Source organism: Lynx rufus, unplaced genomic scaffold, assembly GCF_022079265.1.
Source record: "Lynx rufus isolate CCGP_SWC_20201006 ecotype Redwood Valley unplaced genomic scaffold, mLynRuf1.p SCAF_18, whole genome shotgun sequence".
Classification (NCBI taxonomy): Eukaryota; Metazoa; Chordata; class Mammalia; order Carnivora; family Felidae; genus Lynx; species Lynx rufus.
In genome coordinates, this window is record NW_025814832.1 from 28392756 (window position 1) to 28414783 (window position 22028).

The 22028-nt window shown below is 56.7% G+C and overlaps 1 protein-coding gene across 2 annotated transcripts in view; it reads right to left on the bottom strand.

The window, feature by feature from the left end:
• MGAT5B (alpha-1,6-mannosylglycoprotein 6-beta-N-acetylglucosaminyltransferase B) overlaps positions 1 to 22028 on the bottom strand; it is a 70475-nt gene that overhangs the window by 23643 nt on the left and 24804 nt on the right. For both annotated transcript variants that reach the window (XM_047081295.1, XM_047081296.1), the window contains exons 4-9: positions 21562 to 21677; positions 20962 to 21035; positions 19935 to 20105; positions 19050 to 19214; positions 17140 to 17309; positions 1358 to 1489 (exon numbers count right to left, since the gene is read on the bottom strand). In XM_047081295.1, coding sequence (XP_046937251.1) covers positions 1358 to 1489; positions 17140 to 17309; positions 19050 to 19214; positions 19935 to 20105; positions 20962 to 21035; positions 21562 to 21677 — 828 coding nt within the window. The remainder of the gene's footprint in view (positions 1 to 1357; positions 1490 to 17139; positions 17310 to 19049; positions 19215 to 19934; positions 20106 to 20961; positions 21036 to 21561; positions 21678 to 22028) is intronic.

Sequence of the window (22028 nt, forward strand, 5' to 3'; positions counted from 1 at the left end):
CAGCCACCTCCTGTGTCTCCCTGGGCTGGGTTGCCCCAGCAGGGGCACTGTAACCAGCCAGTGGCCGGGTGCTACTGCAACTGTGGTCAGAGCTTGGGCTCAGACACTACCTAGCTGTGTGACCCCAGGCAAGCGCCTTAACCTCGCTGGGTGAGCTCCACCATCGGTCAAGTGAGGATAACAAAAGCCCACCTGTCCCAGGGTTGTGTGAACCATAGACCACTCAGTCAGGAACTGTTCGTTATTTCGACTGCCCCAAGGGAGCCTAGTGGCGGGGGGGGGGGGGTGTCCTGCCTGGTTGGGGGGGGTCACCTGTAGGATTTGCACTTTCCTGAGCAGGGAGAAGCAGTCATTCGAGTACACAGCCCCCCTGCTCAGGAGCCTGACACCCCCAGGATGCGCCTGGCCTGCCTGGGCTGCGATGCAGAGGGCAGGGCCCGGGGGACCAGCCACTACCATTATCCCCAATGTTGGAGCCTACTGGAACCTTCCAGAACCGTCCAGTTCTTTCCACATCTGGGGAAGGCAATGCCAGCTTGGCCACTTCAGGTACACCTCCCAGCCGGGCGGAGGCTCTGTCTCGGCCCCAAAACCTCCCCCTCTGTCCGTCCCACCCCTGGGCGTGGGCACCGGCAGGAAACTGCTGAGACTCAGACACCCCTCCAGGAAGCTCCCTCACCCCGCTTCCTTCCCGGTGACCCAGAATTGTCCACAAACTGCTGAGGTCGGCACTATTCCCCCAGAGGAGGGGCCGGGGGTGGGAGGCAGTGGCACCGAGCGCATGAAGAACACGCATTAATAATAAAAGCAATAACAGTGCCTGTCACTTTTTTTTCCCTAATAAAATCATGCGGGACAGTCAATGGGACTGGAGCAAATGTAATAAATAGCAGGGCTCTCGGTGCTAAATTAAACCCAGCATCCCGCTGGCTGCAGAGACGGGAGCCGGGAGCCGGAGCGACGGCATTGGCCTTCGCCCAAACCCAGGGGAGTGGGGTGGAGGGAGGGCGGAGGAGGTCGTGGCCGAGGTCGTGGCCCCCCTGGAGTGTGCCACTCCATCCACTCCTCCCCGCGATTCGATTCCCCTGCCCACCCCATCCAGGTCACCTCTGAGCCCCGCCCCCCGGCTGCCCTGCAGCAGAGGGGCAGTGAAGGGAGCACTCCGAGTATTAATTGAGGAAGCAGGGGGGCGGGGCAGAGCTCCTCCAAGAAGGCCAGTGGTGGGGGAGGGGAGACAGAGGCAGGGCGGGGCTTCCCCCCCCCCACCCCCCGACCGACCGCGACCGCGTGGTCCAGGGACAAGGCAGTCCCCCCACCCTGGGGCCGGTGTCGGCACCACCCGCCGGAGCTCGCTCACCTGTACTTCTTGAAGGATAATCCCATATGCTGCTTCATCTGCTGCAGGCCGTGGTAGTCGGTGTAGATGAGGTCAAAAGGCAGGGGCATGGTGAGCGGGCAGTTCCCCCGGCCTGGCGGCACCCCTAAGTTACTGAGAGAAGAGCCCCTCAGAGCCTGAGCCCCAAGAGGGGCCCACAGGCAGCAGACCCCCACCTTCCCAACCAGCCTCGAGTCTGGGGCACCTGGAGCCCCCCCCCAGTTCTTACAGCCCAGGATAAACACGGCGGGGGGGGCACCGTAAAGGAAAGCGAGGCTGGCACGTGAGCGCTGGCAGACTTGGAAAGGAAGTGAACAGGGTGGCCATGTCCAGTCGTGTAAGTTTTCCACTGCCCAAGAGACCTCAACGAGAGGAAACAGGACTGAGATCCAGCCCGGGCTAGCTTGCCAGGCTGTGCCCCTCACCTGGGCTGCTTGCCACTCGGAAGGGGCACCTTTTGTTGATTTGCACAAATGTGCTCCCCACAGGCCTGCGCCCGCCCAGAGGGGGCACCTTTATCTAGCGTTCACAAATCGCCATCAATGCCCACTATGGTCCTCAAGGTGTCTTCCGTGTTTGGAGCGGAAGCCCGTGCCTCAGAAGATAGAATTCAGCTCTGCGGACTGGCTCCTGGCCCACAGAGATGCCCAGCCCTGCCCCCCAGGGTCACCCAGCCTGCTAGATCATTTACACAGAAGCTTTCCTCTGGTGACCCAGTGCCAGAGCCTTTGGGTCACGTCACTGGAGCCCGGAGGACACGGCCACAGCCGCCCGTGTAAAATCTTGGCATCGGACTTCCCTGCCCACCACGCAGGAGCCCCGGCTCAGCCTGAAAACCCACCCCCCTGCAGGACACAAGGAGGCATTTAGATCGCTCATTCAGTAAGTCTGTACTGAGCCCCTGAGCCAAGCCTGGCGTGGAAAAGCCCCCTTTTCTGTGGGGACCCCACAGCAGCCACCCACCTCCCCTGGAGTCCCACCTCCCTTGGATGCGTGGTCCGGGAGACCTCCCAGTGAGCCCCTTCAGGGACCCACATGAAGAGCAGACTCAGGCAGGGTAGGGGAGGAGCTTTGACAAGGTCACGGCTCATCGATGGCAAAAGGCCACGACTGCTGAGCTCTCTGGGCACATCTCGGGCTCCTAGAGCCAATTCAAGCCAGGTGGAAAAGTACCAGCCTGGACGTCTTTGCGTTCTCTTTGCTCATGCTCTGCCGGCCACCATCAGAAGCTGGGGAGGGGGGCGCTGCGTACGTTGTCCCCTGCGCACGCTGACAGAAGCTGCTCCTTTTCAATGCCGTTTATGGTAACTGACGACAAGGCCATGATGGAAAGGTGTCAGGGGAGGCTGTGTGTGACGGGGATTGGGGACATCAGGGGTCGGCTGTGCCCTGCAGAAAAGGGCAGCAGGAGGCGGGGGGGGGGGGTCTTTCCCTGTGCCTGCTCCCCACCAGCCGGTGCACCCCAGCCTCACCCAGCTTCCCCTGCGAAGCGTCGAGAGGAGAATGCAAAAATCGAACACCTTTCTTATCTATATACGTAACAGTGGCCGAGGGTCCCCTCCCCGACTCGACCAGCTCCCGTGTGACTCCCCTCTCCAACTGGACCACCACACGGGACTCTCAAACCCAGGACGTCTAAGGCAGGGCAGCCTTCGTCCGCTTTTGCCGTGGTTGTTGAAATAACCCGGAACGAGCACAGACCGCAGGGGTCTGGAGCCATCACAGGAAACGGCTCCCACAGCCTGGAGACTTCATGAAATATTTGGTGGTATTTTTACGTGGGGAGCAGATTTTCGCCTTCTACTCCCCAGGATACCTCTGTCGTTTCCTTTCAAGCACGGGCTTTCTCTCGCCCTCTGCCCCCCCTCCACCCTCCCCCCCAAAAAAACTCCTCCAGTAAAACTGATGCCCCAGAAAGAAGCATCATTTTTGTGCCGGGCTGCAGCAGATACCTAGAGAGAGACACCACCTCCCTCCCCCGATTCCCCGCACTCAATGGGGAGCCACGGACAGAAGGACAAGACGACGAACCCCCTCTCCCTTCCTTGCAGAAACCAGGAAGCGGGGGGCTTCTCCTCCCACAGGAATCGGGGCCTGGGAAAGTCAATTAACAACCCTAAAGTACAAACTGTAGGTGGGTCCGGTCGCTGCTACGGGCACCATAAGAGGATTACTTCCCCACGTTACATTTGTGGTTGGTTTCTAGGCAACGTGTCCCTCTGTGGCCACACGTGGTGCCAACAAAGTCACGGGGGCTTCCTTTGGTTGCCCGAACCCCGACCACAGCCGTGGCCCCTGCCCCAAACACCACGGCCACCGAGAGGCCAGCTGAGCCACACACAGCTCTCCCCTGGGAGAATGGCTCCGCGCTGACGTTCTAAGGCACGAGCCCTCATCATCTTTGTCCCTTGACGGGGCTGACATTTTGAACAAGGAACCATTCTGCACGGTCGCAGCTTATTAATTCATTTAAATCCTTTCATCTAGGAGATCAGACTCATTCTTCTCCTGCTCCCCTCTTTCTAGGCTAGGAAAACAGAGAGGTTTAGTAATTTAGCCAGGGTTGCACAGCCAGGAGGCTGCGAAGCTGGGATTGGGACCCAGGCAGTGGGGCTCCAGAGCCCTCCCCCTCCCCCCACTCCCACCCGCTAAGCTCTCCTGCGTCTCCAGCACGGTGGCGGATGGTCGGACCACAAAGACATCCCCGAAACCCGAGCCCCGGCTGCCAGCAGAGATTGGGCTCCAGTCCCAGTTCTGTTGCTAACCTCGGGGGAGTCATAAGCCTCTAGGAATTTCGTTTTTCTCCTCGGGAAAAGACAAATACAAATGCCTCCCTCCCAGGGTTCCTGGTAGGATCAACCGAGGCGCGGTGAGTGAGCGTTCTGCTACGTATCGTTTCTTCTTGTCAGCATCTGCCTTCTGCACTTGTGGGTCCGGCAACTCCTTCCTGAACCACACACAACCCCCTCGCTCAAGGCCCGTCATTTCTCACCTCGCATCTTGAGGTCATCTCCTCTCTGCTCAGTGTCCCTCCAGTCTTGTCTTTCCACACTGTAAACCTGGTTCCAATCCCTCCCAGAAGACTTCTCGCTTCCCGGCCCTTGCGTCCTCCTCCTCCTCCAGGAAGTCTTCCTTGGATGCCGCGCCCCCGTGCTCCCCCACCCCTTGGTTCAACCCCCGCCACTCTGCACTGTCCTGAGTCACCTCCTTCCAACTGGGCCCGTGAGGATAGGCCCAGGCATCTTTGAAAGCCCAGAGCTGGGACAGCATCTGGCCCTATAAGCCCCTGCTGTGTTCAGGAACGAATAAACAAGCCAATGAATCCGGTGAACCCTTAGGCTGAAAATTTGGCCAAGGAAAGTCCGTCTGGAGAGAGGCGCCGGGTGAGGGGACCCCGAGGGTGACGGGTGTCTCAGAGGGGTAAGAAGCACCCTGCTCACCTGAGGAGTGAGCAAGTGTCCTGGGACACCCCGGGACCCACACTAGTGGACCTCTGTGCCCTGCAAGTGCGCAAGCCATCCCGCAGGAAGGAGAGGAAGAGAGACAGGCTGGCCCAGAGACTGCAGACCGCCTCCCAGGAGGAGTTAACGCAGGGCCGCTCCGTCTCCCCGGCCCTTTCTAGAAAACAAGAGTTTTCGATTTAAAGAGACTTCACTGGAGATAAGTGTGGCTGCTCATTGCTCTGGTCACAGGGACTCAGAGCCCGCCCGGAGGACAGCGGAGAGGGTCAGCCCCGCCTGGGGGTTGGGGGAGGACTGTGGTTTCATCACTTGTCAGTTAAGTTCGCCTTTATGGGCAGTTTTACCCTAAGTGGTTGGTCGGAGCAAGGGTTGGTCGGTTGGGGGAGCACAGGGGCGGGGCATCCAAGGAAGACTTCCTGGAGGAGGAGGACGCAAGGGCCGGGAAGCGAGAAGTCTTCTGGGAGGGATTGGAACCGGGTTTACAGTGTAGAAAGATCTCTCTAGAATAGAGACAAGACTGGAGGGACACTGAGCGGCGAGGAATTGAAAACCGCTGCCTCCTCACAGCCTTTCAGCCAAAGGTGCCCACGGAGGCTCGGCCGGGCAACGCCACCTTCCACGCGGGCGCCTCAAAAGGCGCCTGCCCAGATGTTTCCTCGTTTCCAATGCAAGTTCCCGATTCCTCTTCGGACTTTTAGCCCAGGGCTGTGTCGGGGGTGGGGTGGCTGAGGAGAGGTCGAGGAGCCTCCCCACCCCCAGTGCACCCGTGGGGTCCCCCCCGACCCGGGTCAGTCTATTAGGGGAGGCAGCACCTGCCCATGGAGGGACATGACACCATCCGCTCAGCACCTCTGGTCCGCACACTACCGTCCACAATGCTTCGGGAGGATGGGGGAGTCTACACGGAATTGCCCAACTGGGTGCCTGGATTATATTTCTAAATGGCCCCGGGCCACCTGAGCCGGGAGCCTGGATACCGGATGAAAGGGGCACAGGGATCTAGGGAAATGGAGCTTTTCCACGGCTCGCCTGGTGATCCTGGGGCCCCCACACCCAAGCCGAATTAATCCACCCTGCAGGGGGGCGGGCGGTGGAGGGGTCGGGGTTTAATGGGGACAGAATTTCAGTTGGGGGAAACGAAAAAGTCCTGGAGAGGGATGGCAGTAATGGCCGTATAACCTTGTGAACGCACGTAATACTGAACCGTATACTGCAAAATGGTTAGGAGAGCAAATTTTGTTATGTGTATTTTACTATAATTAAACCGTTCACACTCAAGGGACCACGCGTGCCCAGCCCCACAAGGACGTGCCGGGCCCTCTGCCTCCCAGAGGTGCCCGTGTCCCCACCTTCCCCAGCTCCCCCAGACTCCCAGCTGGCTGTAACGCAGGGGTGCAGCACATATTCGCAGGAGGGGAGACTCAGTAGGCGAAACAGAGGGGCGGGGTGGGGGTGGGGGGGAAACAATCTATGCCCAATTGAAAAAAAAAAAATCCTCAGCTGGGACTCGAAATGCTGAGCTCTGGCTCCGTGGAAAGCGCTCCTGGGCGTGAGCTCCAGCGCCAACGTGCCCGGTGACCTTGCACAGACCTCAGATCGTCCTGGCGTCCGCCTCCGGTCCCAGAACGTGGTGCTTGGACTGATCTCCACGATCCCTTCTGGGCTAAAAATTCTCTGGTTTTATTTCTCCCTGTGCCTTTGGTCTGCGGCTGGAAATAATCTCTCCAGGTAGTGCTTACATTCTGGAACAGACTATCCTCCCTCCCTCTCTTCTCTGTGTGGGAAGGACCTAATTAAAAAGAATTCTCACCAAGTGCTCAGAGATCTTTGGCTCCCGGTGCTAGGCGCACACAGGTAACTTCTGCTTTTCCAGACCCATCTCATTGCCGGGAGCACACCGGCCGGGGCCGCCCAGGACTGTTCCGCCTCCCAGGGGACCTGCGATCCCTCCGACCCCATCCGGTACCCGCCTCCTGGGCACTATGGTGTTGCCCCCCTGTCTCTCTAGGTCTAGGTCCACGGCCTGTTTCTAGGGCAGGCCCCTGCCTCTTCCCAAGAGCAAAGGAGGCAGAGAGAAAGGACCCCGGAGAGTTAACAGGACATCTAATGAACTGCTTTAGAAGGGAGGTCAGGACCACCAAAGAGAAAGAATTCTATTGTTCTGCGGCGTTTTCTTCTCTGGCCCAGGACCGGCTCAAGAGCAGCGAGAACTAAAGGCAGAAAAGGAGCAAGGGCCAGAAGGTTCTAAAAGAGAAACACAGGAAGCAGCAACCCCCGCCCCGCCCCCCCGCCCTGGGCATTAGGACCACTGTCCAGAGCTGATGCTTTCGTCCCCAGCACGACTTCCTATTTATGCGAACAGCTAAGAATAGTGCCACCGCTCCCAGGAGAGCGGGATGAAACCACGGATTCCTTCCTCCAGTTCCCGGGGGGTCAGAAGAGGAACACGTCACACATCCCTCTGGCTGTTCCCTGCCTCCTTCCTTGCAGACAGGCCCCAATTTATATAACGAATGTCTGTCTGTAAATGCACAAAGCAAGCGTCTCTCGTCTAAGCTGTGCCTTAAAGGTAGCAGGACGGTGGTTCCCAGGCCCGGCGCAGGTTATAACCACTGAGATTCCCGGATGTCCAGGCCCAGAGGGGCTGCCTCATCACTCCGGGGTGGGGCCGGGCTTTGGGATGTTGGGTTCCTGGCCCCCGGGTGATTCTCGTGCGCCAGGGGCTCTCACGATCCTATCCGGTTCCACAAAGCTTTTTCGGGGGCCTTGAGGGCACAAGATGGGTAAGCCGCTGTTCTCAACACGGTTAGCACAAACCCCGTGGGAGACGTGGATTAAAGGAGAGACGAGGTCCCGGGGTGCTGCACGTGCACGGCTAGGGGCCCTGGGTCACTGGGGAATAGCTTGGGAAAGACGAGTCCGGCTCCCAGGAAAAGGCCTCCCTTTCACCTAAGCTCCTTAGGAGCTCAGAGAAAGCTGGAAGGACCACAGGGGGTCATTTGTACCACACTACACTTCTGCCGGCTTCTCCGGGAATAAACGAGTCCCAGGCCGGCCGAGCCCCGGTTCTGAGGCCGGAGCAGCGGGGTTTCCTCCATTCGGTGGGGGCTTCAGCCTCCACTGCCCACCTACTCGCTCTCCAGCCGCCACATGACAAGATCTCCTCTGTCTCTGTACTTGGTATGGAGAGGACACTGGACCCCACCTCCCTTTACGAGAACCCGGGGCCCCCAGGCTAGGCTTCCTCCCAGGAACAAATCTCGCCTTGTTCGAGAGCCTCAGGAGGCAGCCTCTGCCTCATTTCTCACCTCACTCCCCGTGGTCCTGCCCACCCCACCGGGGTTGCACGGACCTTGCCTGAGAGCCTGCAATTTCCTTTCAAGGTCTCCTCCTTTGCGGCCCTCTGGCCCAGCGGGGACCAGGCCGGAGCTGGGAAAGGTGACTCAGCCGCCGCATGCATGCGGTCAGGTTTATCAGCCCGTGTCGAGAGTTGGTCAGATTCGTAAGAAACAGACTCCCACTCCCTGTGGCTCAGTGCAGCACAGAGCAGGAGGCGCGGGCGGCCCTTGTAAGCAACCGTCTCTCCTGGACCCTGAGGAAGGACGCAGGGCGGAGGCCAGCGCGGCTCAGGGCTCCGCGGCAGAGGTCCCCCACCTTGCATGGCACTCAGCGGCACTGACCCCGTCCCACCGCACCGGAGATTAAAATCCCTCGTTGCAATCCAAGGAAAGGGAAGGAAACAGGAGAGGGGAGAGTGGATGGAGTTTCTTTAGCAGTTTCTGCCTCTCAAGCCTCCGCGAGGAACGGGCAGCAAAGAGAAACAGCCACTGTTTACAGGAGTCCGATAAGCGCCAAACAGATGCCAGATGGGCTCGCCCTTCCCGTTTCTAATTTACGTACTTTATACGTTATAAAATGTCTCAAGCATCTGGAAGATTCTAGAAAATAATATAACGATACGACAAATCCTTCTATTCCCACTTCCCAGCCTTGTCAAGTCGTCACATTTTGCCACCTTTGGTTCAAATCTGTCCCCACCCCCCCCCCAGGGGATAACACACGGAAAATCCGTGTGGAGCCCGGGGGTGTGTCTGTCTTGTCCGCTGTCCTCACGTTTCCTGCCCTCCACCTCACCCCCTGCCACCTCCTGCTCTCTCCCCCTTCCTCGGGGGGCCATCCCCGGGGGCCACCAGGCACCACACTATCCCTATCCTGTGTCTTCCACTGCTCCCTTTTCGGGCTCCGTCGCACGAGCACTTAAACGTGCCTATGCTCTCCCACCTCGAGAGGTAAGCGAGCAGACCTCCAGTCACGGGGTGAATCGTGTTCGCCCAAAAGGTGTTGAAGTCCTAACCCCCCCCCCCCCGGTACCCAGGAATGTGACCTCATTTGCAAACAGGGTCTTTGCGGATGATCGAGGGAGGGACGTTAGGGTTGGGCCCTAATTCGACATGAGAATTTGGACACAGAGACAGACACACACGGCGGGGAAGGCGGCGTGAAGGCACAGGAGGAGACGGTCACCTGCGAGCTGAGGCACACCTGAGGCCACCAGAAGGTGGCCGAGTCCCGACGCAGGTTCTCACAGCCTCGGAAGGAGCCAGCCCACTGGCCCCGGGACTTCCACAACCGGGGCGCCGTGGCCTCCACCACCGTGAGACGGTGAGTCACCCAGTTTCGCAACACTTTGTTTTGGTAGCCCCCGGGGAAGCTGCGAGTCTGCTGTCGCCTGCCTCCTGGCCTCTCCTCCCCTCGCAGCGAGGCTCCTCCAAGAGGCTCTCCTCCTCCAACCCACCCACGTCTGCCGTTCATCCCCACAACTCAACCACCTGGGTCTTTGTAGGGTCAACAAGGACGTCCACGCGGCCAAATTCAGTCTCCTTCTCACTTCCGGTGAGCATCTCACATCACTGGCCACACCCTCCTTCTAGAAGCATCTTCTTTCTCTATTGGTGCCCATGGCTCCCGACCCTCCCGGCCACTCCTCAGTCTCCTCTGGTAGCACGTCTTTCTCCAAGAGGACTTTCGCTGTTACTGTTCCTTAAGGCTTTGTGCTCAGGCCTTTCCTCCCATCACTTGGCAGGGGACGGTAGAACCCTCCACCCGGTGGCTGCTTGGAGCCGGCTAGTTCGGCCTAGTTCAGGCCAGTCTGAGCCAGTCACGGCCAGTCACGCCCTGAGGCCTGCCTCACCTGGCTCCCAGAGCGTTGGGCTGCGCGAGGGGGGCCGAGATGTGGCCCCCGCCTCCCTCCTTCTCTGGGGATCCTCCCCGGTATTTCCCTGGAACAACGCTGCTCCAACAAAAAGGCCAGGAGACTGATTTCCACGGGGTCCCCGTGCTTGACGGCCGAGAGTTTTCCCTTCTTGTCCTCCTTATTTAAACATTCTCCTCTCAAGCTTTCATCATTTGCCAGTTAAGTCAACTAATTTTCTACTAAACCCAATTTCACTCATGGATGGAGGAAGAGCTCAGCAATTTTTCCCCATGCCATGTCCTATTAATGGTGCTTGAAATTATGCAAATAAAATTAATGAGCACCGCCGATTCTGGGCAGGCAGGCAGGGAAAGGCTTAATTTAAAATGCCCACTGTGGGGGCGCCTGGGTGGCTCAGTCGGTTGAGCGTGGGCCTCCTGATCTAGGCTCAAGTCATGATCTCACGGTTGGTGGGTTCGAGCCCCGCGTGGATCCCTGCGTCGGGCTCTGCACTTCCGGTGCAGAGCCTGCTTGGGATCCTCTCTTCCCCTCTCTCTGCCCCTCCCCTGCTCCCTCGCTCTCACTCTCAAAGTAAATAAATAAACTTCAATAAGGAAATAAATAAAATATGGGACGCCTGGGTGGCTCCGTCGGTTAAGCGGCCAACTTCGGCTCAGGTCATGAGCTCACGGTTGGTGGGTTCCAGCCCTGTGTCGGGCTCTGGCCCGGAGCCTCTCTGGATTCTGTGTCTGCTCCTCTCTTTCTGTCTCTCGGCCCCTCCCCTGCTTTCTCTCTCTCTCTCTCTCTCTCTCGAAAATAAATAAACAATAAATAAATAAATAAATAAATAAATAAATAAAATGCGCACTGTGCACGGGGCATTCACCGGGATGAGTCGGGGCGTGGCCAACTGGAGGCTCTGGGCCCGCCTCTCCTTCCCTGGTGCGCGGTGGGCGTGGCCAGGGCCGCGCATGCGCGCCGCTGGGTGCACTGAACTTGCCCCGCCACCAGCGGCAAAGCCAGATGTGGACTCTGCGCGTTGCCCCCAAACATCACTCCAGTGAGCTGGTTAATTAAAACACCAAAACACGAGAAGCAGAGAAAGGCGCCTCATCCGTCCAGCCTTGCTGCTCAGTCAGTGGCCAAGACATCTGCCACGAACATCTGTGAGCGAACCACGGTAAAGGTGGAAGCGGCATCTTCGTCCCACTGCCTTCCCCGCACCGGCCCTTTAGCCAGACCGGGGAGACGTTTCTGCCGCAGGAGCCGAGCTGTGGCTCAGGATCCGGATTGCCTTCACATCTCCCTGACCTATTTTCAAGTCAACCTGGTGCTGCCTGCAGGGAACGGCTCCCTCCCAGATGATTCTCAGGGCCCACAGCAACGCCGTGAGTGCATTCAATGGGATCTCTGCCCCCCACCCCTTGCCAGGCTCAAGTGCTCACCGTCTTGTTATGAGTTGCACCGTGTCCCCCCAAAATTCATGCTGGCCTTCTAACCCCTACTAACTCGGAATGTGCCTTTATTTGGAGACAGGGCCTTTGAAGAGGTAGTCAAGTTGAAATAAGGCCATTAGGATGGGTCCCAATCCAATAGGAATGGTGTCCGTGTAAGAGGGAGAGATTTGGACACAGACATACAGAGAAAAGGCCACATGACAATGAGAGCAGAGCTCGGGGTGACGCTTCACCAGCCAATGAGCGCCAGAGATCCCCAGCAAACCGCCAGTGGCCCCGGGAGAGGTCTGTGACAGATTCTCCCTCACAGCCTCAGAAGGAACAGCCCTGTTCACATCTTGATCTAGGACCTCTCCAGAACTGAGAAACAACAGTTTGCCGTTGTCGAAGCCACTCAGTCTGTGGGGCTCTGTCACGGCAAATACACAGCTGTGTCTACATCCCCGCCGGAAGGAAAGGCCTGCATTTAGGTAGCGTTGGGTGGTCTTGGCAGAATGAGCTTCAGGAGGTCACAGCCCTGGCCTGCATCTGTCACGGGACAAAAGTATATCCGAGAGAGGGCATGGGGCACAGTACCTGCCGGGTCAGCAGGCTCCCACCTGGAGGTGTGACAGGCCCCACTGTCTGGGCCACTTCCAAGGGATGCCTCCTTGGCCCACCCCTGCCACCAAGCATAGCGTGGGTGCTCTGGGGGGGAATCCAGGCCCTCGGGACCTACACTGGAGACACAGAGGGCAGTTCTCGTGAACAAGTCATGAAGGCCAGCTCGCACATTCTACAAAGTCCCAATCCCACAGCAGCCCAGACTGTGGGGGTGGGGGGCTCCAGGGGAGGCTTACAAAAACCACAGCCTCAATGTTTCCATTTCTCGACCTTCACTCCTCATTAGATCATCTGGGGAGCTTGGGAAACGTAATAATGACACCCACCCCAGACCGATTAAATAGAGACACCAAGAGTGGGGCCCAAATGTTAGTATGTTTGCAGCCGGTGACAGGGCCGGGGGGCGGGTGGAGGGTAAGAATCCCCACCTGAGATGTATTCCGACCACAGCTGATGCTGTTAATTTTGTAGACATAACCGGATTATGTCTCCTGGAGATGATAGTTTTTTTTTTTTTTAATTTTATTCCTTTAGCTGTTTTGGAATTGTTTCTGATAACAGATTTAGAAAACCCCTTCATGAGACTGTTCCCTGAGGTGTCTGGGCTGTTGACACAACTCTGCCCTGAGCAAGAGCTTCTGCTCACACCTACCTCCCACGGGGGACCGAGGACAGAGCTATCTGGGCACAGCCTCGGGCCTGCCCATTTAACAAACTGCAAATCAGGAATGGAGCAACCTTTCCCTGGAGCCCCTGTTCCTGGGAATTTCAGATCCAAAGGAGCCTGGCAGGAGGAGATGTGTTGGCAGGAAGATATGGAGTGCCCGTGGGGCGTGTGAGTGTGTGTGTGTGTGTGTGTGCTTGCACATGTGTTTGCCTGTGTGTGGGTATGTGTAGGGATAGACATGTACGTGCGCATGCATGAGGTATGCACAGGGGCCGCACGCATGTGCACACGCACGCACATGGGCATGCATATACGGTTATGCGCTGGGGCACGCATGCATGGGCACACGTGGGCATCACGTGGGCGCACGCATGTAGTGAACGAGCTGGCAGTAGGAGGTATTTCAGACCTTAGTACCTTACACAAGCGCCTCACTTTCAAGGCCTCCTGAGTGCAGTGAACCCCACCTGCACCGCGCTGGCCCTGGGATAAGCAATGGCAGTAACTACAGGCTCAGGGCCAGGCCCAAGAAGTGGCCAGAGGAGGAAGTGCTCTGGGCAGGTAAGGACTCAGGGTGAAGGTTGAGCGAGAAGACACCTCAGCCCAGGTTGAGAAGCAGAGTAACTGAAGTAAATTCCTATCTCTTACGCAGACTTGTCAAATACCTTCTCTCCCCTGGGGGGATGATTCGCTCAGGGTGGTTGATAGGCTGTCACAAATGCCTGGGAGAGGCCTGCCCATTCCCTCAGGGAGCAGTAAAGGAAGGAAGTTCTCATGTCTCTGGCCCCAGAAGATGCAGGGAGGAATCAGGCTGAACCCCATCTGATAAACGTGAATTCATCTAACCTTGAGGCAGGTCAAGGTGTCAGTAATGCTGATAGGATGCTTCACACTCACAGGGGACTTTGTGTGTGGCAGAGCCTGGGATGAGGGGTCCGGACAGCCCTCACCCCCTGGATTCTTCCCACTGTATCCTAGGGTCTCTGATGACCGAGGGGACAAGGGCCCCTAGACCCTTGTTTGCTGCTCTGCCCAAGGCAGGTCTGGCTTGTGGCTAACCACAACCCCTGCTTGTGCCATCCACAAACTGCCCAAGACTTCTTTGACTTTGCAGACACAGGCTCCCTTTTCTCTTTTCTTCACCTCACCCCCACCCTATCTGGCTTTCCTGCAGGAAGCTTCCAGGCCAGGCAAAGATGCCTCTTTTCATCATTTGCAAAAACATTAGCAGCATTTTGCTCCACAGTGTTGATGCATCTGAGTCCTCTGTTCAGAGGGAGCTGGAGGTGAGCAGCAGTGTGTGCTGGCGGGTGGTGAGTGGGCACACTCAGCTCTGAAGAGCCCTGCACAATGTGAACAGCTTGGTCTGACAACAAAGTGCCACCAGGGTGAGAGTCAGAGTGAGGGACATGCTGGTTCCCTCTCCCAGTGCTGAGTAGCTAGTCTGCAGGTTCAGCACCAGCACTCGGGGACAGCTCCCTGACCAGTTCCTTCCCACTCTGGTGACCGACCTCCTGCCAGATTTTGGCAGGGGCTGGGGGTAGGGGGGGTTGAGGGGTAGGGGATGTGCTACTCCCAGGTGACAACTCCTCCCCCAGAACCTGCTGCCCCCAACCTGGGATTGTGTTTCCCAGTGCTGCCACCCCATACGGCCCCTTCATTAGTCCCTGTCATCTTTTTTCTCCCCCTTCAAAGTGAACCCTATAGGTACTGTTCCTCTCTGAAGACACTTCACCTTCCCTAGGCCTACTGCAGACAAGTGCATCGGTCTAAAACAGTGACTCCAGCAGTGAATCACAAGCCACAGGAATAAAAGCCTTCAAGCCACTAGGTCATTTAGTGGCCTCCCAGCACAACCTGGTATCAGCCTCCTTCTCCCCGTAATCCTCCATCCATAGAGCTGGTCCTAGTACCACCCTCCGATCAAGGTCACACGGAGCCCTACTCGAGTTACTGGCAGACTCCAAGTTCAAGGGAAAACTGAGAGGATGAGTAGCTGCCCAAACCACGCTGACCTAAGATTGTCTATGGCTTTGTCCCCGCCAGTATCCTCCGCTCTCCAATGCTCCTGTGCTATAGAGCATCAGCATTTGTGGCCAGGACAAAGTGCTGATCAGAGACATCCAGAACCAATAGACCATCAAGATGGCGGGCAAGTTCTGGACAGGAATCACACGTTAGCTTGAAAACCACCTCAGAGTAAGTTAATGGGCTGATGAAGGAAAGCCGACGCGTAGCAACAACTCTGAGGCCTTCCTTAGTCATGCCCTGGGGCCAAGTTAGAACAGTCTCATCCAAATACCAATGAGAAAGAGGAAGAAAAAATCCAACCATAAATCCCTAACCATAAAGAGAAAAAGATCGATGCTTTTGATTACATTAAATTAAGGCTTCCTGTTCCTTGGGGGGAAAAAAAGAAAAAATGACAGAGACAAGCCACAAATTTGGAGAAGATTTTTAAACAGATATAACTCACACAGGATTTATACCCACAATATACAAAGAACTCCAACAACTCAATAAGGAAAAGATAAACAACCCAGCAGAAAGGTGAGCAAATAACGTGTGTGGGCATTTCATCAAGGGGAAAGAAGGACCAACTTATGACAGAATGCTCGGCCTCGTTAGTTGTCACGGAAATGCAAGTTAAGAACATAACAAAATATCATGATACCACTCGACACCACCCTCAGTTAGGAAGTCTGATTACACTAGGTGTGGGTGAGAACACAGACACTGGGAACCTCCAGTTGGTGGGGTGAAATCGGTGCCATCACTTTGGAAAACAGCTGGCATTATTTCACACCATTAGTCCCAATGATTGTGCACCTTAGTCCATCCCAAAGAGAAACTCAGTCTATACCATGACACAGGTTCCCCAGGTGACATGTATAAGAGTGTCTACCATAGCATCATTCAAGATAAGTTACAAAAGCAGGAAAAAGATGTCCACAGTCAGCAAAAACTGATAAATAATTAAGGACCATCCACATAATGAAATATAGCAGTGAAAATTAAAAAAAATAGAGCTACTTCATACAACATCGAAACATAATAATGGGTGAAGAAAGCAAGTCTCAAACGTTACATACAGTAGATGCCATTTGCACAGAGCTCAAAGCAAAAAGAAAAGTAAACCGTATGCTGTTTATGGATACATGACCATGTAAAAAATTAATTTGTTTTTTAAAAGCAAAGAAATGATAAACACAGAGTCCAAGTTGCAAGTTTCCTCTGGGGGGGAGGCAGAGGGATCAGGGAGAGAAGGGGCACCAGGTGGATACAGGAGTCCTGGGAATATTCCTTCCTTCCTTCCTTCCTTCCTTCCTTCCTTCCTTCCTTCCTTTATCTCTCTTTCTCTCTCTCTCTCTCTCTCTTTCTTTCTTTCTTTCTTTTAAATTAATACTTAAAATTTTTTAATATTTTATTTTATTATATTTTGAGAGAGAGAGAGAGAGAGAGAGACAGAGAGAGAACATGAGTGGGGGAGGAGCAGAAAGAGAGAGGGAGACCCAGAATCCAAAGCAGGCTCCAGGCTCCAAGCTGTCAGCACAGACCACAATGCAGGGCTCAAACCCATGAACCGTGAGATCATGACCTGAGCCAAAGTCAGTTCCTTAACGACTGAGTCACCCAGGTGCCCCGGGAATATTGGGGGAATTCTGGCAGAATCATGGGAGAACACCCTATATTTGCACTTCCTAACATCTGTTACACACATTTTTGTATGTGTCAAATATTATATGATAAACATTAATAAATAAATGAAGAAAAACTGTATTTCTATATCTCACAGGTGCAGTAGTTAAGCTTAATCACACTTGCACACAGGCATGCACACACACATACACACAATCCTTCCCCCTCTCGTCACCATCTCCCACCTCTAAGAGCATCAGGGGGACCCTGGAAAGGCAAGCGTTGGGGAAGGAGAGGCATCAGCAGCCCACCTTACCACCCCCCAGGTCTTGCCAGCCCCCCAACCCCAGAATAGGCCCAGGAAGGAGCCCAATTCCAGAAGAAAAACTCCAAGACTCCACCAAGCCCACCAAGATGGCAGGCAAAGAGGACCCCAGCTACGTGACATGGCTCAATTCCACAAACTGGTATTTGTCAGCCCCTGAGTACAAACACCAGGGCACCTGTTGGCCCAAGATAGAGAAAAGGATCCTTTGAACAGCACTATGCAAATATACTTCCTTGGTGCATCCCAAACATGACCAGGAACCAGCGTGGAGAGGAGCAGGAAATTAGTAATGTCACTATCCACAGTATACCAAGAACCTCCCAGGGAACTGCAGGCAGAGCAGTGGCCCCCGGGGAACAGGTTCCCCTTCCTTCCCTGCCCTGCCCTGCCCTGCCCTCCCCTCCCCAGCACTCACCTCTGCAGCTCCTTCAGGGACACTGTGATCCGCAGGCCATGGCCCAGGACATAGAGAGTGGCCAAGATGTCTGCCCACTGCACCATCTCCCCCAGAGGCCCGCCCTTCAGCACCCTTGGGCTGAACACGTCACCAGACTCCTCCGTCAGGAAGCCAATGTGAACGAGGATCTAGGGAGGACACAGGGTCAGCATGGAGGGAGGACACAGGGTCAGCACGGAGGAGCAGCAGCTCTTGCCCTGCCACCCCCAGGGAGACCTGGCCAGCAGCAGATGCTGTCTCCAGGCTGTGCCTGGGCAGGTGTTTTCTGGCACCAGAAGGGGGACCAAGAGGCAGAGTGACTGCACTGGGCACTGGGGATAAAAGTGAACAAGATGTTCACATCCGGCTCTCAAGGCGCTTACGTTCCAGATGGAAGAAGTAGACAACAGTAAACACAGACAAGAGATAATTTCATGAAATGATAGGGACTCTGAAAGAAATAAACAGGGTGATGTGAGAGTCAGGGAAATATTTATTGATGGATGGATAGACAGATGGGTGGATGGGACAGTGGGTGGGTGCACAGATGAATAGATGATGGATAGGTGGTTGGATGGATGGATGGATGGATGGACAGATAGATGATGGATGGATGGACAGATGGGTGGCTGGCTGGCTGGCTGGCTGGTTGGATGGATATGTGGGTGGATGGATGGATGGATGGATGGATGGATGGACAGGTGAACAAATGGATGAATGGAGGGATATATGATGGATGGGTGGTTGGACAGATAGATGGATGAATGGATAGATGGATGGTTGGATAGATGGAAGGATGGACAGACAGATGGACGGTTGGATGGGTAAATGAGTAGACAGATGGACGGATGGATGGACAGATGGACAGATGGATGGATAGAATGGTGGATGGATGGATGGATGGATGGACGGACAGACACGTGAACAAATGGATGAATGGATGGATATATGATGGATGGGTGGTTGGATGGATGGATGGATAGATGGAAGGATGGATGGACAGATGGACGGTTGGATGGATGGATGAGTAGATGGGTGGACAGATGGATTGACAGATGGATGGTTGGATGGATAGATGGATGGATGGAATGGTGGATGGATGGATGGATGGATGGATGGATGGATGGATGGATGGACAGGTGAACAAATGGATGAATGGAGGGATATATGATGGATGGGTGGTTAGACGGATAGATGGATGAATGGATGGATGGATGGATGGTTGGATAGATGGAAGGATGGATGGACAGATGGATGGTTGGATGGGTGAATGAGTAGACAGATGGACAGATGGATGGACAGATGGATGGATAGAATGGTGGATGGATGGATGGATGGATGGATGGACGGACAGACAGGTGAACAAATGGATGAATGGATGGATATATGATGGATGGGTGGTTGGATGGATGGATGGATGGATGGATGGATGGTTGGGTAGATGGAAGGATGGATGGACAGATGGACGGTTGGATGGATGGATGAGTAGACGGATGGACAGATGGATGGACAGATGGATGGTTGGATGGATAGATGGATGGATAGATGGACGGATGGACCTACAAATCTCCCCAAAACAGGCTACGTTATTCTCAATATTCTAGGCAAATGCCATGACTTTTCTGCCTGAAAAGCACAAGATGTCTACAGAAGGCAGAACCCCTAAGCAGTGTGGGAGAAGGCTTGTCATTCTACCCCAAACGTGAAAAGAGCCGGGGCCACCATATGCATCTATCCTGACTCTGCCTCTCCTGTCCCAGCTAAAATTTAAATAAATTCAATAAAACCTTTTCAAGGACAGACTCAGTGCCTACTTGTAAACCTGGGGCCCTAAGCTCATTTCCTAAGCTCTGTGAGCTCAGCTCCCTGAATGCACAGGGAAGCAGTACCTGCTTCTGGTCCCTCCAGACGCTTCCCAGCTTCTGTGCCAGCCGCTGGGCAGCCAGTGCCCACTGGGCCGTGAGCCGCTTGGTCCGTTTCTTCATGAAGATTAGAGACTCCTTCCCACTGCCCATCAGCTCCAGGAGGTGGGACAGGTTGCTCCGGAAAACTGCCTGGAGGGGGGGCCCAGACCTGGGTCCTCCAGCCCTCAGCCCCCAGCTGCACCACCACTGTCACCTGCTGCCCCTGGGGACAGGGGCCCGCACCCTCCCTGGGAGGCTGGGGCCTGCTCTAGCTTCTCCTGCCCTTTGTAGAGGCCGAGGAGCCCCCACAGTCGGGGAGCCCTGGTCTCACCCACCAACACTAACCCCCCAGCCCAACCTTCTGTCTCAGCCCAGCCTTCCGTCCCAAGCCCATTGGGGGTGGGCAGCTGTGACAGTTCCCAGGGGTCTCAGCTGCGACACAGAGGCAGCGAGGGTAGTGGTCAGAGCTGGTACTCGGATGGCAGGAAGTCCGGGCCACCTTTCAGTGGAGCTGGAGTAACGAGGTGCCTTGAACAAGTTAACGCCACTCCCTAAACTCAGAATCTCCATCTGTTCAATGCGGTCGCATAAAGGCTGCTGGGAGGTTTAAGTACATATAAAGCATCTGGAAGCCTTCCAGAAGCGACAGCTATTGTTACTATTATTCTTTTCCATCTAGGGGGTGCCTCCGGGGCCCCAGCTTGCCCCTCAAGCAGGCCACGCCTTGCAGCATCCCCAGAAGGTAGGACAGGCACGGCTGGCTGGCCTCACTCAGGGTTCCACCTGATGACCCTTAGGGACGCCCCATCTGAGGAGACCAGCTGGCCTGTCTACCAGCCCCTCACGGGTCTACCCACTTCCCACGCCTACCTGGACTTTGGGGAGGGGCTTGGGGGCCATCTGGGTGGCTGTCTGATTCCTCCAAGGCAGCGGGGGGCAGAACCACTCGACCTCGCTTAGGTAGATGAGGAAGGAACACTCGGTGCCGTCCACCCCGAAGAAGGCGTAGCAAGGGTCAGAGGTCCAGCGGGCGCGCATCCACTGTGGAGAGGGCCAGCCCAGGCCAGGGTGCTGGCAGCAGCCCCACCCACACCCTCGGCAGGCTCTCGGCATGCATGTCCTCGGGGACCCTCAGGGCGGGACCTCTGCCACGCTTAAAGAAGCAGCAAGGGCCAGAAGCAGAGAAGACAACCAGACCAGGGCCCCACGACCCAGCCCTGTGTCCTGGCTGCTGAGAACCTCAGGGAAGGCCGAGCAGGACCACCGTCCCCCAGGCCCGGAAAGAGGAGGACCCTGGGAGAACAAGGCCAGGTCACGACACGTTCAGGGACAGCTCCGGGCCAAACGGTGGGAGACACAGCAGCTCAGGGCTTGGCTGGTCATGGGGAGCAGGATTCAGCTGAGGCCAAGGTCAGGAGCAGACTCCAAGGGCACAGGGACAGGAGTCAGAGCAGGCCCCACCCACAGTGATCCCCACATGTCACCGAGGAGGGGGTCTGCAGTGCCTCTGCTCTACCCTCTCGGGGGGTTCAGAACCAGTGACGAGCTGGCTTTTACGCCAGGGACTGCACCCCCAGACGGACAGACTTCATGCAGCCACGGGCCCCTGGGGGTGAGCCCCCAGAGGTGGGGCTGGTGGGGTAGGGGGCTTTCTCAGCCCAGCTGGTTGCCAGGGTGGGGAGCAACCTGGGTTGGTGGGCCAGGCAGGCGGCCCAAGAGGAGAGGCCATCCCCCCTGAGGCTGGCCTCTGCCAGCCGGTGCCAGGGTCAGGGGGCTGGGCAGAGAAGCCCCCACTAGCAGAACGTCAGGGCCAGTCTGAGGCAGAGCCCCTGAGGAGGAGCCTGCCCCGCCCCCCACCCCGGTCACCTCTACCCCCGCCCTCAGCCCCAGGCCTTACCTCCACCTTCCCTGAGCAGTCGGGGAACTTGGGGTCACTGGGTGCCTCACACTGGTCCCGCCGGCCTTCAGACACTGCAGGGAGGGAAGGTCAGCTTGCTGAGGCCCCGGGTGTACGGAGGGGCCCCGTGAAGTGTTGGAGAGGCCCGGTCTGCGGTGGGAAGGGGTCACTGAGGAGCCCACACCGCCCTCCCTCCGCTGAGTTTTCCCACCTGAAAGGCCACCTGCCAGAGGGCCCCCGAGCCCGGGTTCCCCCCTCTGCCACTAGCCCTCCCCCTCCAAAGCGGCTTCAGAACCAGTGAGGAGCTGGCCTGAATGGCTATGGACCCGTGTCTGGATAGGCAGACCTCACGTACCCACCCAAATGTACTCAAAACTCTTTGAGGGGGACCCCCAGCCTGCTGCTTCCCCACATCAGGAGAAATGCAGGGGCCACAGCGGGCCTCCAAGACCTCTGTCCTCACGCCAGGTCACAGCAGGGTGAACCCCAAATCACCCCACTTAGAGCCTGAGGCGGGAGCCGGGACAGATGCCGCGGGGAGCGGTCAGGGCCGCGCGGTACCCCGGCCCCCCGGAGGCAGAGGGGTGCCCTGGCCCCCACCCTTGCTGTGGAGAGTCAAGCTGTGACGCAGGATCTGGTCCACCTTCACGGCGATGTCTGAGACGTTCTGGGCGATGGCCTGGATCCGCTCCATGAGGCCGGCCCCCGGGGGAAACCTAGGTGGGAGAGGCCAGGGGTGAGCGGGCACAGCTCGCCGCGGTGGCCCTCCCGGGAGGGCCTCAGCACGTGAGCAGGGGCAGCGGGCCTGCCGTGCTCCTGGGGACCCAGACGCTGCCCTGCAAGGAACCGAAACAGGGAGACGGACGACGCTGGGCCAGCAGACGGAGGCGTGTGCCCTCCCCCGCCCGCGGGGCTCTCTAACCACCCACCGCACACGCCACACGGGAAAGCCCCCACTTGGTGTGTCAGGCCCGCCGGCCGGTCATCCCCACACGCGTGTGCCCTGCGTGTTGGAGGGCGGTGCCTGAGGCCGGAGCAGACAGAGGAATTCTATTCCAGAGCCTGGA